At 59.8% G+C, this 15,966-nt stretch overlaps 1 protein-coding gene across 1 annotated transcript; it reads left to right on the plus strand.

Moving 5' to 3' along the window:
- Positions 1-41: 41 nt before the first annotated feature.
- Positions 42-12,361, plus strand: TMC8 (transmembrane channel like 8). The gene is made up of 16 exons (XM_024234670.3): positions 42-122; positions 558-1,014; positions 1,159-1,307; positions 1,636-1,785; positions 2,061-2,143; positions 2,679-2,815; positions 3,132-3,279; positions 3,643-3,813; positions 4,120-4,259; positions 6,483-6,606; positions 6,964-7,061; positions 7,252-7,435; positions 7,591-7,721; positions 7,815-7,973; positions 8,402-8,480; positions 10,224-12,361. Exons 2-16 carry the CDS (start codon positions 866-868, stop codon positions 10,500-10,502), a joined length of 2,181 nt encoding a protein of 726 aa, XP_024090438.3. The 5' UTR covers positions 42-122; positions 558-865; the 3' UTR covers positions 10,503-12,361.
- The last annotated feature ends 3,605 nt before the right edge of the window (positions 12,362-15,966 follow it).

Consider the following 15,966-nt stretch of genomic DNA (forward strand, 5'->3'; position numbering starts at 1 on the left):
AGAGGGAAGCTGGGTTTCCTGTCACGTGACCCCTCCTCTGGGCTCCCTCACTGCCCTGCCTGGCTTGGCAGGAGTCGTCTGAGAAGGGGACTCCTCCAGGGACTTGGTCCCTAGGTCCCCAGGTGAGCTGGATGTCCAGTGGAGGGAGAAGGCAGAGGGTGTGGGGCTGTGGGGGCCAGCTAGAGCCCTGCAAGGGTAGCAGTGGGTCCCTGCTCCTGTCCCCACGGCTGGGGCTGTAGCCACAGGCCCTCATCGGGGGCTCGCGGGGTACCTGGGCAGACCTGGGCCTGGAGGCTGGACCACAAGAAGGAAGACAGAAGGGGGTCCCCTGACATCCAGAGTCAGATGCGGCAGATGCCGAGTCCCAGGAACTGTGGGGTTTGGGACACAGGCTCTTCCCGAAGGGCAAACTGGCACGTGGAGAAGAGCAGGAATTGTCTCTCCTTGGGGTGAAGGTGGGCGCAGGCACAGGTGGGTGCGGGGTGCAGCAGGTCTTGGCTTTGCCTGTAACGGTCCGGACTTTCTGTGCCCCTTGGGTCTTTCACCCCATTTGACAGATGGGGAGACTGAGGCCGTGGCTGTGTGTCCCTCTGAGAGTTGGAGCGGGGCTGGTCCCGAATTCGACCCCAGCAGGATTCTCTCTCATTTGTGAGCCCCGGAGGTGGCAAAGCGGCAGACCCGGGCAAGTGAACCCTAGGGCTGCAGGAGCCCAGGCCCCGACGCCGGCGCAGAGGGGAAGGAAGGGCCCGCCCCCAGCCCAGCTTGCACAGAGGCCACGGCCAAGGCCTTGAGGCTCATCCAGCCGGGGACTCATATCCCCTCCACCGGCAGCCCGGCGCCCCAGCCTCCACCCGCGCCCGCCGAGATGCTGCTGCCGCGGTCGGTGCCATCGGAGGGGGCGCCTGGGGTGCCGGAGCCGGAGGAGCTGTGGGAGGCAGAGATGGAGCGGCTGCGCGGCTCCGGGGCGCCCGTGCGCGGGCTGCCCTATGCCATGATGGACAAGCGCCTCATCTGGTGGGTGCCACGCGGGCGCCAGACCGGTGGGTAGGGGGGTGCTGCGAGGCTGCCCCGTCGGATGGTGTGGGAACACCCCGTCTGCCTGGCCCGGGTGGGCAGGGCGGGTGACTCAGGGGCGCCCCTGTCACCACCCCCGTCCAGGCAGCTGCGGGAGCCCGCGGGGGTGCAGACCTTGCGCTGGCAGCGGTGGCAGCGCCGGCGGCAGACGGTGGAAAGGCGCCTGCGGGAGGCAGCGCAGCGGCTGGCCCGGGGCCTTGGGCTCTGGGAGAGGGCGCTCTACGAGATCGGGGGTAGGACCCGCGCGACCCGCACCTCCCCTTGCCCTCTCTGGAACCCCACTGCCCAGATCGGAAAAAGGAGAGTGGCATCATCCCACCTGCCTTCGCCCGGGTCCCCCGACCAATCGGCCCCTCCCCCCTCCCACCCCTTCCGCCCGCAGGCACCGCAAACCTCGGGCCCACGCAGCACCCTCAGGTGACTGTCAGCGGTACCTCCGGACTCGGGCGGGTGGGAGCCGGGCGGGCACCCCACCCCGTCCAGTGGGTCCGCCCTTGGACTCTCAGCCCAGCCCCAGCCCCGGCCCCGGCCTCCCTGACCCACCCTGCTCTCCCACCGCAGGCCTCTTCGGCACAGGAATCCGGTCCTACTTCACCTTCCTCCGCTTCCTGCTGCTACTCAACCTGCTGAGCCTGCTGCTCACCGCAAGCTTCGTGCTGCTGCCCCTGCTCTGGCTCCACCCCTCTGACCCAGGCCCCGCCCTGAACCTGAGTGAGTGTGCGGCCCACCAGGTGAAGCGTTCCAGTGCCCACCTGCGCCATGGGGGGCTGGCCCAGGGCCCAGAGCGTGGGGACAACGCTGGGCGTGGTCCTGCCATGCAGGCTCGGGGGCTCTCTCTCTGACCTCGCTTGTGTGGCGCACACCTCTGGCTCATCCTCAGCCCCCTGCTGAGGCCTCCCCAGGGTTGGGGGTTATAGAGCAGTAGCCACAGAGCCTCACCTATGCCTTGGGGATCCCTCTCTATTGACCCCCTTCCTCCTCAACAGCCCTCCAGTGCCCTGGTAGCCGCCAGTCCCAGCCTGGCATTTTGAGGTTCCACAATCGACTTTGGCATGTTTTAACTGGCAGGGTGAGTGAGTTCTGCCCTGGCTATGGTCCAGAGTCTGGGAGACCCAGGGAACTGGCTTCAGGGGACACAAGTCTAAGAGGACCTCTACTCCTCCAGGAACATTTCGGCTCCTCAGGGGATGGTCTTACCTAGACAGACTGGCCTGGCCAGTGGTGGGGTTAGAGAGAGGCCGAGGCCACTGTGCCCAACATAGACTCATGGATACATGCCCGTGGTCCTCAGAGCCCAGCTGGTGTAGGGGGTGCCAGGGACAAAAGGGGAAAAGTGCCCCAACCTCTGAGAGAAGCACTTCCCCACCCTCATCCTGGGAAGCCATCGAGTGGTCACCAATGGGGGCTCCTGGGTTCCAGTCATGGCTCTATTTCTCAAAGCCCTGTGACCTTGGCAAGTTGCCAAACCTCTGTGGGCCTCTGTAAGACGGGACACTCTCTACCTGATGGGGGGACTGCACGGGGGCTAACGAGATCATATATGGAAAGCACTTGAACAGAGCCTGGCGCTCACCCGGGCTGGGTATCTTCGTCGCTGTCCCCAGGCCTTCACCAACACCTATCTCTTCTACGGTGCGTACCGAGTGGGGCCCGAGAGCAGCTCCGTGTACAGCATCCGCCTGGCCTACCTCCTCAGCCCACTGGCCTGCCTGCTCCTCTGCTTCTGTGGGACTCTGCGGCGGTGAGAGCGAAACCCACACCTTCACCCCTTCCCCGGGGAATCTTCCCTGATCACCCCTTCCTTGGCAGGGTACCCTCCCATTGGCAGGAAGACCCATGGCCCCACACAGCCGGCTCCTGGGTGCTTCCTCAGCCCAGGCTCTGGCCGCAGACCTTAGGAACAGGGCCACCGCCCCCTACCCCGACTCCTCACTCACCAGGACCTGCACCTGGGACTGCAGGCGCCTTCCTCACCCCAGACCCAGAGCTGAGCCAAAGCTGAGGCTGGATGGTAGAGGTGCCCCTCCTCCAGCAGCCTCTGGTCTCCTGCCCCGCAGGATGGTGAAGGGGCTGCCGCAGAAGACTCTGCTGGGTCAGGGCTATCAGGCGCCTCTCAGCGCCAAGGTCTTCTCCTCGTGGGACTTCTGCATCCGGGTGCAGGAAGCAGCCACCATCAAGAAGCATGAGCTCAGCAACGAGTTCAAGGTGTGTGCGCGAGTGAGTGCGTGAGAGCCACATGTTCCAGGTGTGTGCGAGCAAGTGCGACCGTGCCAGTGCGTGTGAGCGTGTGTGTGAGCGTGTGTGGGAACCTGTGGGAGCATGACGGAGAGCGTGTGAATGTGTGTGTATGTGTGGCCGAGTGTGAGGGCACATGTGACTGAATGGGTGATGGTGAGCACTCCTGTGAATGTGTGAATCTGAGTGTCTATGGGAGCGTGACAGTGTGAGAGTTTGTGACTGTGTATGTGAGTGTGAATGGTTGTGACTGTGTGTGAGAGCGTTTCCTGCACCCTTTCCTCCCACACCCACCCCGCCTGCAGCTGCCTCTGTCCCCACCCTTCCGGGCAGGTGGAGCTGGAGGAGGGCCGTCGCTTCCAGCTGATGCAGCAGCAGACCCGGGCCCAGAGGGCCTGCCACCTGCTCTCCTACCTGCGGGTCAACATACTCATTGGGCTCCTGGTGGTTGGGGCCATCAGCGCCATCTTCTGGGCTACCAAGTACTCACAGGACAACAAGGAGGTGCCAGGCAACTGCGTTCATTTAATCCTGGCCAGAACTGTGGGGGGGAGACGGGATGATCCCATTTTACACATGAGGGAACCGAGGCTCAGAGAGGTTCAATCGGTCATGGCCACAGGTCACGGCCAAGGCAGGCGGGCTCCCACTGGATATTCCCGCCAACTGCCAGGCTGCCGAAGGGAATAGCTTACAGGCTTCCCTATTCTGGGCCTGCCCCAGAGTTACACTTCAGGGGACTGTTGGGGGCGGGGAGCCGACAGGGGCCCCCCCAGCACGCGGGCTCCCCTGACCTGCCTTTTCCCGCAGGAGTCCCTGTTTCTGCTGCTCCAGTACCTGCCCCCTGGGGTCATTGCCCTGGTCAACTTCCTGGGTCCCCTGCTGTTCACATTCCTGGTCCAGCTGGAGAACTACCCTCCCAACACAGAGGTCAACCTCACTCTGATCTGGTGAGTGCCACCCTTGGTGGGGACAAGTGGACACGTAACAAGTCTGCATCCTGCTGCTCTGTTTTGGTTGTCACCTGGCACCTGGGGTCCCCAGCTGAGAGGCTTCCCCGTTCACTAGTGGCCCAAGGGAAGGCAGGTACACGCCTCACAGCACACGAACTCAGGGCCCCAGGTCTAAGGCTTTCCAATCTCCCACCTCCAAAGGAAGCCGCCAGTCTGGACCAAGCTCCGGCCATTCAGTGGAGCAAGGGACTGTGGCCAGGGGTGCTGGGAATGGGCTTTGCACACAGGAAAACCAGCAACACGGGACATGCAGAGCTTCTACACACGGAGGGTTTACTCCCCTTACCTGGACAACCCTCACATGACCCGTGAAGTCCAGACCATCCTCATCCCCCTTGAGGGACGAGGAAACTGGGGTTCACATGGGTGAAGCGCCCAGCCAAAGTCAAGCTCATCGTGCCTGCCAGGTGCAAGTTCAAAAGCAAGCCCTCGACCTCCTGGTCTCAAGCGATCCTCCCGCCGGAGCAGCTGGGACTACCACCCCCAGGCTCTGCCATCTTCTGTCTCAGCACTTAGGTCCTGTCTAGACCCCCTACTTCTCCACCCCTCATCCAGCTGCAGAAATTCTTGTGTAAAGCCCACCTGAGCTCCAACTGGCATCTCTCCCTCCCACCACCCTCACCCGCCACTTACCCTAACTGCTTTTCCCTCTGCTTCCTCAAAGTCAGCTGTGTTTGGTTTGCTTTGAAACTTTATTTTTTGAGGCCGGGTGTAGTGGCTCACGCCTGTAATCCCAGAACTTTGAGAGGCCAAGGCAGATCACCCGAGGTCAGGAGTTCGAGACCAGCCTGGCCAACATGGTGAAACCCTGTCTCTACTAAAAATACAAAAATCAGCCAGGTGTGGTGGTGCACACCTGTAATCCCAGCTACTCGGGAGGCTGAGGCAGGAGAATCACTTGAACCTGGGAGGCGGAGGTTGCAGTGAGCAGAGATTGCGCCACTACACTCCAGCTTGGGTGACAGAGTGTGACTTCATCTCAAACAAAAACAAAAACAAAAAAAACTCTCACCTACCCCTAGCTCCCTCAACAGGAGAACCACTGTTCCCAGCCACTCTCTAGCCCCGTATCAGCAGTAGGAATGTTCACCCTTAGGGATAACACACGACCAGGCACAGTGACTCACGCTTGCAAGGCCAACATTTTGGAAGGCCAAGATGGGAGAATCACTTGATCCCAGCAGTTTGAGACCAGCCCGGGAAACATGGCAAGACCCCGTCTCTACAAAAAATACAAAAAAATTAGCTGGGCATGGTGGCACACAGTCCTAGCTACTAGAGAAGCTGAGGTGGGAGGGTCCCTTGAGCCCAAGGAGGTCAAGGCTACAGGGAGCTGTGATCGCGTCACTGCACTCCAGCCTAGGCAATGGAGTGAGACCCTATCTCAAAAAAAAAAAAAAAAGCAAAAACAGATGACATGCATGTGATGATGTTTCATTTAGACAATCATCTATTTGGTCTGGTCATGCATTGTGCAGTACATATGTGTGGCACGTGTTTATGACATGCAAGCTTGTGTCAGTGGGCTTCAATGTCCATAGGTGGCGGAGGAAAGGAGGAGCTTGCCTGCAGTCAGAATCCTGAAAAGGCCACAGGCTTCTCCACCGCCGGGCTTGCTGCATGTGCCTCTCCACACCAGGCGTGAGGGAACATGGCTGGACTGTGCAGTGTTTCTCAAACAGATTTAAAAATAGAACCCTTGGCCAGGCGCAGTGGCCCATGCCTGTAATCCCAGTACTTTGGAAGGCCAAGGCAGGTGGATCACCTGAGGTCAGGAGTTCGAGACCAGCCTGGCCAACATGGCAAAACTCTGTCTGTTCTAAAAATACAAAATTTAGTCAGAAATCGCTTGAACCCAGGAGGCAGAGGTGGCAGTGAGCCGAGGTCACACCACTGAACTCCTACCTGGGTGACAGAGTGAGACTCGGTCCCGAAACAAAACAAAAAAAACACAGAACCCTTTTTTCCCATGAATCACCGGGAGACTCGGACTCTGAGAATGCACTTTGGACCACATTGCCACAGACAGAGCAGGTTGGAAAGAGGCTGGGCCCAGGACACAACATGATCCCACTCAGACATCAGCCACACCTGTAGCCTGGGTGGAGCCCGGTGGCCATGTGCCTGGGCCCCTCCACCTGATAAGGTCCCTGCCCCCAGGTGCGTGGTGCTGAAGCTGGCCAGCTTGGGGATGTTCTCCCTCTCCCTGGGTCAGACCATACTGTGCATTGGCAGAGACAAGACCAGCTGTGAGTCCTACGGCTACAACGCTTGTGACTATCAGGTGGCTGGCAGCCCGGCGGGGCCTGTCTCTCCTTTCCTTCTCCCCAAAAGCTCACCTCAAACTGTGCAGAGCCCTGTTCCTGCCCCTTTAGTCACCTTTGAGAGAAGCTGTCAGCAGGGCTGCCTGCACCGCGGCACACCTCCAGGGGGCGCCACTGCTGCCACATGGTGTAGTGTGGCTGCCCTGGCTGTGGGGCTTCCTGCTCTAATCCCATCCTCAAGGCCTGGGTTTCAACCTAACGATTCTATCAGACACCAGGCAAGGCACCTGTACCACAGAAACCCTCACAGGAGGCTAAGGGAAGGGAGGGACGGGGTGGCCGTGAGTGGTGACAGGTCCCCTTCCCCTGCACCCCAGTGCTGGGAGAACTCCGTGGGGGAGGAGCTGTACAAGCTGAGTATCTTCAACTTCCTTCTCACCGTGGCCTTCGCCTTCCTGGTCACCCTGCCTCGGAGGTGAGCCCCAGGGTGACGCCTCCGGAAGGGTGGGGGTGCCGTGGGCATGTTGGGGGTGGCCAGTGGCTACAGCCAAGGGTGAGCGGGTCCAGTGTGGAGCCCGGGAGTGAGTGGCAGGCTGTGGCCATGACCCGTACGGCCCACGCATCTGTCTGGAGTGGTGAGCACCTGGACCCTCCCATCCCTGCAGGCTGCTGGTGGATCGGTTCTCAGGCCGGTTCTGGGCCTGGCTGGAACGGGAGGAGTTCCTGGTCCCCAAGAATGTGCTGGACATCGTGGCGGGGCAGACGGTCACCTGGATGGGCCTCTTCTACTGCCCCCTGCTGCCCCTGCTGAATAGCATCTTCCTCTTCCTCACCTTCTACATGAAGAAGGTGATAGCTCATGGCTGGGGGGTATTGGGGTTCCTGCCTCTGGGTGGATGCCTTGAGCTGGGCTCGCCTCCTGCTCCTGCCCCCTTCCCTGGGTGTCAGCCCCCTGGGGTCTGCATAACTCGCTGACTCCTGGTTGCTATTGCTTGCGCCCCCAGTACACCCTCCTGAAGAACTCCAGGGCGTCTTCGCGGCCCTTCCGCGCCTCCAGCTCCACCTTCTTCTTCCAGCTGGTGCTCCTCCTGGGCCTGCTTCTGGCTGCAGTGCCCCTGGGCTATGTGGTCAGCAGGTGAGGGGAAGAGGAGGGGGCACCCAGAGGCTGGCAGGGGCAGCTTCTCACCCAGGACCCTGATGCCAGCCCCTCTTGGCCATCTCTCTCCAGCATCCACTCCTCCTGGGACTGCGGCCTCTTCACCAACTACTCAGCCCCCTGGCAAGTGGTCCCGGAGCTGGTGGCCCTTGGGCTCCCGCCCATTGGCCAGCGTGCCCTCCACTACCTGGGCTCCCACGCCTTCAGCTTCCCTCTCCTCATCATGCTTAGGTGCTCAGGGCAGCAGGGGCCACGGGAGGGGACACCTGGAGGGGAGGTCCTTCCTTCCATGGGGGTGGTGAGCCTGTGCACCCCCAGCCAGGAGCCAGATGCAGAAAGCCAAGGGAAGCAGGGGCCCCTGAAAAGCAGGAACCTCCTGGGCCCACCCTCTGGGCTGCCGTGGGGATTGCAGGATCACTGAGGAAGCACCGTGTCTGGGTGGCCGCAGCTGCTGAGCTATTGGTATTGCTGTGCCAGAGGTGAGGGGATGAGGGGCTCTGCGAGGAAGGAGAGGAGGGTCCCATCCTCAGATACAGCAGTGTGCAGTGAGAAGACCCCAGTACCGAGTATTGTAGAGATTGAGGTGGGGAGAGAGGAAGTCAGGGAGAGGCGCCTGTGGCCCCAGGGGCAACTGACCATGAATCCCCTTCCGACCCAAGCCTTGTCCTGACGGTGTGCATCTCCCAGACCCAGGCGAATGCCAGGGCCATCCACAGGCTCCGGAAGCAGCTGGTGTGGGTGAGTGTCCTTGGGGCTGGCGAGGGGACAGCAGCTTCAGTGGAAACCCTTCCCTGTGTGTGGCCAAGGGCCTAGAACATGTCTGAGCGTGTCAGGTGGGTTCTTCCTACTGGAGGGCGTGGCCTCAGGCTGAGGGTAAAGACGGGGAAGGGGAGGAACAGAACAGCTGGGGCTCCTGAGACCGGGAGCCAGACCTGGTAAGTACATGACCTTAGGGGCTGGGCCTTTGCCTGTAATCCCAGTGCTTTGGAGGCCCAGGCAGGAGGATCGGATCACTTGAAGCCATGAGTTCAAAACCAGCCTGGGCAACAAAGCAAGACCCCGGTCTCCACCAAAAATAAGTAATTCATTTTTTAAAAAGAGAATGTGGCCGGGCGTGGTGACTCATGCCTGTAATCCCAGCACTTTCAGAGGCCGAGGTGGGTGGATCACCTGAGGTCAGGAGTTCAAGACCAGCCTGGCCAAAATTGCGAAACCCCCATCTCTACTGAAAAAAAAAAAAAAAAAAAAAATGGAGCCAGGCGTGGTGGTGTGCGCCTGTAATCCCAGCTACTTGGGAGGCTGAGGCAGGAGAATTGCTTGAACCCAGGAGGAGGAGGTTGCAGTAAGCCAAGATCGCGCTATTGCACTCCAGCCTGGGCAATAAGAGTGGGGAAAAAAAAAAAGCCGGGCACGGTGATTCATGCCTGTAATCCCAGCACTTTGGGAGGCCAAGGTGAGTGGATTGCCTGAGGTCAGGGGTTCAAGACCAGCCTGGCCAACATAGTGAAACCCCGTCTGTACTAAAAATACAAAAAATTAGCTGGGCGTGATTGCGGGCGCCTGTAATCCCAGCTACTCGGGAGGCTGAGGCAGGAGAATCGTTTAAACCCAGGAGGCGGGGGGCAGAGGTTGCAGTGAGCTGAGATCGCCCCATTGCACTCCAGCCTGGGCAACAAGAGCAAAACTCTGTCTCAAAAAAGGAAAAAAGGATAATATGGCTGAGTGCAGTGGCTCACGCCAAGGCGTGAAGAGTGCTTGAATTCAGGAGTTTGAGACCAGGCTGAGCAACATAGCAAGACCTCGTCTGTACTAAAAATCAAATAAATGAGCTGGGCGTGGTGGCGCGTGCCTGTGGTCGCAGCTATTCCGGAGGCTGAGGTGGGAAGATCGCTTGAGCCTGAGAGTTCCAGGCTGCAGTGGGCTGTAGTCTTGCTACTGCACTCCTGCCTGGGCAACAGGGCGACACCCAGTTTCCAAAAAAAAAAAAAAATACGACTTTAGGCTTGGGGACAGGGGCTTAACAGATCTGAGGGCGGAACAGTGACCTGGCTAAGGCGTGGCCTCAGGGTGGGGCCTCTAACGGGGGCGAGGCCTTGGGCTGCTTGGGGACGGACTCTTAGCGGGCGTGGTCTAGATCTGCATGGGGTGGGACCCTAGTGGGGCGTGGTCTTAGGGTGCATTGGGGGCGGGGCCCTTGGAGGACGTAGTCTCGGGCGGGGAAGTGGAGGGAGAGGCATCTGGCTGCGTTGTGGGTGGGGCTCTTGAGGGCGTGGTCTAGGGCTGCATCGGGGCGGGACCCTGGTGGGGCGTGGCCCTGGGAGGGTGTGGTCTCGGGCGGGGCGTGGTCTCGGGCGGGGCGTGGCCTCTGGCTACTTTGGGTGCGGGCTGGCCCATGGGCCGCAGAGTTGCTGCCGCTGTTGTCCTCACACCCGCTCGTGGGAAGCAGCGCCTGTCGCAACTCGCCACTTGCTCTCCTCACAGCAGGTTCAGGAGAAGTGGCACCTGGTGGAGGACCTGTCGCGACTGCTGCCGGAGCCAGGCCCGAGCGACTCTCCGGGCCCCAAGTACCCTGCCTCCCAAGCTTCGCGCCCGCGGTCCTTCTGCCCCAGATTCCCATGCCCTGGCTCCCCGGGCCCCCAGGCCCCGCGGCCGGGCCCCTCCGTCGTGGATGCCGCGGGACTGCGTTCCCCTTGCCCAGGACAGCACGGTACCCCGGCCTCCGCCCGCAGATTCCGCTTCCCCAGCGGCGCGGAGCTGTAACCCCGACCCCTGCCTCCTCGAAGCCTCCCTGGGGCCCCTTCAGGCCTCCTTACTCCATCTTCCAGACTCCTGGCGACCACCGCCCCTCTTAGTGGCTCCAGGGCCTCCCTCAGAGGTCCCCAAAGACGGACACACAACCCCAGGGGCAGCAGGAAGAACATATGGGAATTTTCTCTATATATTTTAATCTCATCCCTTTAAAATGTCTATTTTTTATTGTGTTTTTTATAATATACATAATCTATTAGTATAGTATCTCTTGAATGCAATTTTTTCTAGAGTGTGTTCTGCTGATTTGTTTTAGAGCCATGAGTGCAATTTATACACATACATCTATTGGGAATGCTCAGAAGTTGTTTACTGATGGAAGTGCCTTCAGAAGAGTCTGGGGACCACTTCCTAAGGAAGGAAAGAGCTGGCCACAGTTAGAGCAAGCCTGCCTGGGAGCCTGCTCTGTGTTCCAGCTGCAAACTGCCTGTATCATCCCTTCCTGTTACTCTTCCTTCACCTGAGACAGTCGAGGCCACAGCGTCAGCTGGGGCCAGAGCTGGGATTTGAACCCAGGTACTCGGGCTCCAGAGCCACACTGCCCCAGTGTGGGGCTTAGAGGCTGCTCCTGGCCCTGACTGAGGGGCTGACTGAAGCCTGGTGAGAGCGTGCTGGGTCAGCCTCCCCCTGGCAGGAATCCTTTCCGTCCAGTCTTCTAACCAGCAGCCTCACATCCACAGGGCTGCCTTGGGAAACTCAGCAGAGCCCTGGCTTCCTGCAGAGCCCTGTTCTCCCAACCTGCTTCATGGCTCCCTGGTTGAGCCAAGCTTGCGGATCCATGGGGTGAAGGTACCCGCACTGCCTGGGCCTTAGTGGTATGTACGGGCCTGCATTGTGAGCAGCGGGTGGGGGCCCAGGCAGGTGAGGCAGCTGGCCACAAGGGCAGGGCTGGGCCCCCCTCCCAAGGCTGTGTCTGATATTCTTGAACCTGTTCAAGGTTCCTTTTCCAAGTCTCCTGTTCTCCCACCCCCACCCCTGCCATGCTGCAGTGACTCTAGATCTGTGGTTCTCAGCCTTGGAGAACACCTGAGTAGCTGCTACAAGCTGGCTGCAGTCCAGCGACTCTGATGTGGTTGGTCTGGGTGTGGCCAGCAGCCAGGGCATCGGGACTTTTCGAAGCTCCCAGGTGACTCACCGGCAGCCGGGGATGAGAACTGTCAGGAGGGAAGGTCAGAAGTCCCAGGATGCACTTGAAAAGCCTCTAGCTCCACCAGTGACCAGCTCCTGGCCGGACTCCTGGTCTGGACTCAGCATCCAGGAGGCTCTGGCCTCTCGCCCTCAGGGCTGGGGGCTTTTTCACATGGTCATCAAAGACTTGGCCAGTTCCGCCTCTCCTGCGGCCGTCCTTGTCTCACCCAGCATCACATGACGCATCAGTTCACCAACAAACACAATTAAGTGCTGCTAGTGCTGGGTCCTGTTCTGGGGGCTGGCAATGAGGCGAAGAGGGAAAGAGGGAGCTCTGTGTTCCGTCGAGGGGGCGACAAGCCTGGACCAGATGAAAGTGACTCATGTTGTTAATTAGCGGCTTAGGGCCAAAGGTGGCCCCTGGACCAGCGGCCTCAGCATCACCTGGGAAAAGGTTAGAAATGCACATTCCCAGGCCCCACCTCAGCCTCCTGAATCAGAGCATCCCTTTGGCAAACCATACTGAGAACCAACCACGTGCATCACCAAGTGCTGTGAAGAAGACAAGCTTTGAGACCTTGAAGGAATCATCAAACTCTGGGCCTCAGCGTGCTCACCCAGGGTGAGACAAAGACGCCATGCTCCTCCAAGTGGCCTCCAAGATTAAATGAGCAATGACTTTTTTTTTTTTTTTGAGACAGAGTCTCTTTCTGTTGCCCAGGCTGGAGTGCAGTGGCAAGATCTTGGCTCACTGCAACCTCTGCCTCCCAGGTTCAAGCCATCCTCCTGCCTTAGCCTCCTGAGTAGCTGGGACTAGGGGCACCTGCCACCATGCCTGGCTAATTTTTTGTTTTGTTTTGTTTTTGTTTTTGTTTTTGAGATGGAGTTTTGCTCTTGTTGCCCAAGCTGGAGTGCAATGGCACGATCTTGGCTCACTGCAACCTCTGCCTCCCAGGTTCAAGCCATCCTCCTGCTTCAGCCTCCTGAGTAGCTGGGACTACAGGTGCCCAACACCACACCTGGCTAATTTTTTGTATTTTTAGCAGAGATGGGGTTTCACCATGTTGGCCAGGCCGATCTCTAACTCCTGACCTCAGGTGATCCACCTGCCTCGTCCTCCCAAAGTGCTGAGATTACATGTGTAAGCCACCAAACTCGGCCCATACAGTGACTTTTGAAGTGTCCCCATGGGGACCTAGAAGTGCAGTGGCGGCTCCTATTACAATGTGGTCACTGGCCTGAAGGAGCCAAATGGGAGATGATGGGGAGTGGACCTGGGGCCCCCTGTGATCAGGACCACCCAGGAAGACAGCCCAGGGGGCCTCGAGCGATGGGCTTCTTCCCACAGGAGGGCTCTTGGAGCCAGTGACAGGTAGGGCCTTGGAGAAAGGGAGGCTTTGGACAGGAGCTGAGGGCAGAGAGAGGGCCTAAGCAAAGATGTGGTAAAGGGGCCACGGTGGAGGCTGGGAAGCTGGAAATCTGAGGCCTCTAGACTGGGATGCAGGGCACACGGGGCCAGTGTGAAGACGGAACCGGTGCTCTGGCAGTGGGTGCTATGGGCTGGGATGACTTTCTGTAGATGATGGAGCTGGAGGCCATGACATAACGAGGGGCTCTGCCAGGAGCTCAGAAGTCCTGCCGGGCAGGGAGGGACTCTCTGGGGCTTATTGCAATAGATGCAGTAAAGATCTCACCAGGCGGGAGAGCCCACCTAGGTGGAGTGTCCCAGCCGCCCCCAGCCTTGGGGACTCCTGGGCCCTCCCCTGCCCAGCCCTGAGAGACTGCCCCGTCTTTCTGTGCCCCTGCAACCCCGCTATCCTGGCCAGGGCAGCCCAGAGCAGACTCCCACCCGCAGGACACTTCCGGGGACACAGTATGGGGGAGGAAACGCGGAGATGCTGGGAAGAGCATTTGTTACCGAGGACAGTGGCCTCTGTGAGCAAAAATCACAGAACATCAGCCCGAAGCGGGTGGCTAGAGAGCTTTTGGGGGCCCCCAAACTCCATGCAAGGTGACCTGGGGGTGACCTCGGAGGTGTGGCTGCTGTGTCCTGGCTTACTCTGCAGTCTGGACAGAGGGGCAGCGCAGCCCAGAGAACTGGTCAATCAGACCGATGCACAAGTGATTCCTGGGGGCGAAGGGGTGCAGGAGAGATGTTTGGGTCCCCCAAGGCCTGGGGAAAATGGCCCATGAGTCTGCCTTCGCTCTCTGACCCCAGCTTCCCCACAGACTGGGAAGAGGAAGAGCTCCTTAACTCAAGGTTCCCCTGAACACCACATGGAGAAAAAGAGTGAGTTTCCCTGGCCTCCAGGCAAGAGGCTGCCAGCAGCCCGGGGCCTGGGCAGCCAGCCAGCTCCCCAGTGACCTCTGGCTCCCTTCAGTCTTCAGTTCCCTTCCCCACCCGTCTTCAGCAGAAGTGAGAACAGACTCTGGGAAGGGAAGGGAGTTTTACTAAGAAACTAAGAGAAAATGCTCTTGCTCCCCAGCTGGGAGAAACTGAAAACAGGCCGGTGGGTGCACAGGAGGCAGGCTCCATCCCCGGGACCGTGGGTAGCAAGGGGCAGAAACAGACTCAGGCCAGCTGGGAGAGGGGACCACTGAAGGGTCAACAGAGCCAGTCTGCAGCAACCTCCAGGACACCTGCACCTGCCTCCCCACCATCCTTTTGGCCACTCCCTGGTCCGCAGGGCCACTCCCTCAGACCAGCTTCCCAACACACCCAGGCCTCCGGTGCAGCAAGTGCCTGGGAAAGGCCGAGAGGAGAGCTGGGGCGGGGCTGTGAGTGGCCTCCCTTGGTCAGGTGTTCACTCCTGGACGGTGCCCAGGGGCAGAGAGTGTGATTGACCAGTCAGGAGCCACAGGTGGCAGCAGCTCCCACAGGAGGCAGTGGTCACCTGGTGGCGGGGGACACATTCCTGAAGCAGGCAGCCAGAAAAGGCATTCCCCACACAAAGTGTGGGAAACTGAGCCGGGCCAGAAAGTGACAGGCTGGTCCAGCAGCCCCAGGCTGAGCTTGGGCACAAAGCCGGGTGCAGTGGCCCACAATGGAGCTGGCAGGGTCCCAGCCTCAATCCCTTGCGCCCTTACATCTCTCTGTGTTCGGGGGAATGCCTAGCCCCAGCCCTGGCCTCAGGGCTCTGGGAGGCCCTGCTCACCCCCACCCTCCTTGTTGTGCAGGAGGCTCTGCCGCTGACCTCTGCACACACACTGCCTGCGATGCAGCTGGGTCTGCTGCTGGCCAAGGCCAGCACTGGGGCTAGTTCCCTGGGGAATGACCATCCATGTGACCTCCCACCACCCTCAGTGGGGTGTGAGGAGCTTCTGAAGGGCGGTGCTTGGGCACACCACACTCCAGGACCCAGGACTCCAGGACCCACCACACTCCAGGACCCAGGACTCCAGGACCCACCACACTCCAGGACCCAGGACTCCAGGACCCACCACACTCCAGGACCCAGGACTCCAGGACCCACCACACTCCAGGACCCAGGACTCCAGGACCCACCACACTCCAGGACCCAGGACTCCAGGACCCACCACACTCCAGGACCCAGGACTCCAGGACCCACCACACTCCAGGACCCAGGACTCCAGGACCCACCACACTCCAGGACCCAGGACTCCAGGACCCACCACACTCCAGGACCCAGGACTCCAGGACCCCATCACACTCCAGGACCAGGGCCCTCGTCGGTCTGGGGTTTCATTCTGGGGCTGGGTGCAGCCTGGCCACCCGGCTGTGAACCATCATGGGTGGGGCTGCCTCTTCTCAGCCCAGCAGGTCCCCAGCTGCTTGGAAAGGCCCCAGTGATTACATGAGGGTCACCTGGGTCATCTAGGACAGGCTCCTCCTCTCAAAATGAGAAGATTCACAGCTTTCATTCCCCTTGCCGCATAACATGGTGCTCACCGGCTCCAGAAGTTAGAGCGTGGACATCTTTTTTATTTTTTTTATTTTTTGAGATGGAGTCTCATTCTGTTGCCCAGGCTGGAGTGCAGTAGCATGATCTTGGCTCACTGCAACCTCCGCCTCCTGGGTTGAAGCAATTCTCCTGCCTCAGTCTCCGGAGTAGCTGGGATTACAGGCGCACGCCACCACACCTGGCTAATTTTTGTATTTTTAGTAGAGATGGAGTTTCACCATGTTCGCCAGGCTGGTCTCGAACTCCTGACCTCAGGTGATCTGCCCACCCAGGCCTCCCAAAGTGCTGGGATTACAGGCGTGAGCCACTGTGCCCCGCTGAGCATGGACACCTTCCGCCCACCATGTGAGCCCAGGGTCCTGCGG

This window comes from Pongo abelii, chromosome 19, assembly GCF_028885655.2.
Source record: "Pongo abelii isolate AG06213 chromosome 19, NHGRI_mPonAbe1-v2.0_pri, whole genome shotgun sequence".
Classification (NCBI taxonomy): Eukaryota; Metazoa; Chordata; class Mammalia; order Primates; family Hominidae; genus Pongo; species Pongo abelii.

What these genes read in the sequence shown, in the direction of transcription:
- TMC8 (XM_024234670.3), top strand. Translation starts at nt 866, where the DNA reads ATGCTGCTGCCGCGGTCGGTGCCATCGGAGGGGGCGCCTGGGGTGCCG. An exon ending in TTCTGTGGGACTCTGCGGCG is followed by an intron (nt 2,816 to 3,131) that starts GTGAGAGCGAAA and finishes CCTGCCCCGCAG; the next exon opens with GATGGTGAAGGGGCTGCCGC. An exon ending in CTGGGCTATGTGGTCAGCAG is followed by an intron (nt 7,722 to 7,814) that starts GTGAGGGGAAGA and finishes ATCTCTCTCCAG; the next exon opens with CATCCACTCCTCCTGGGACT.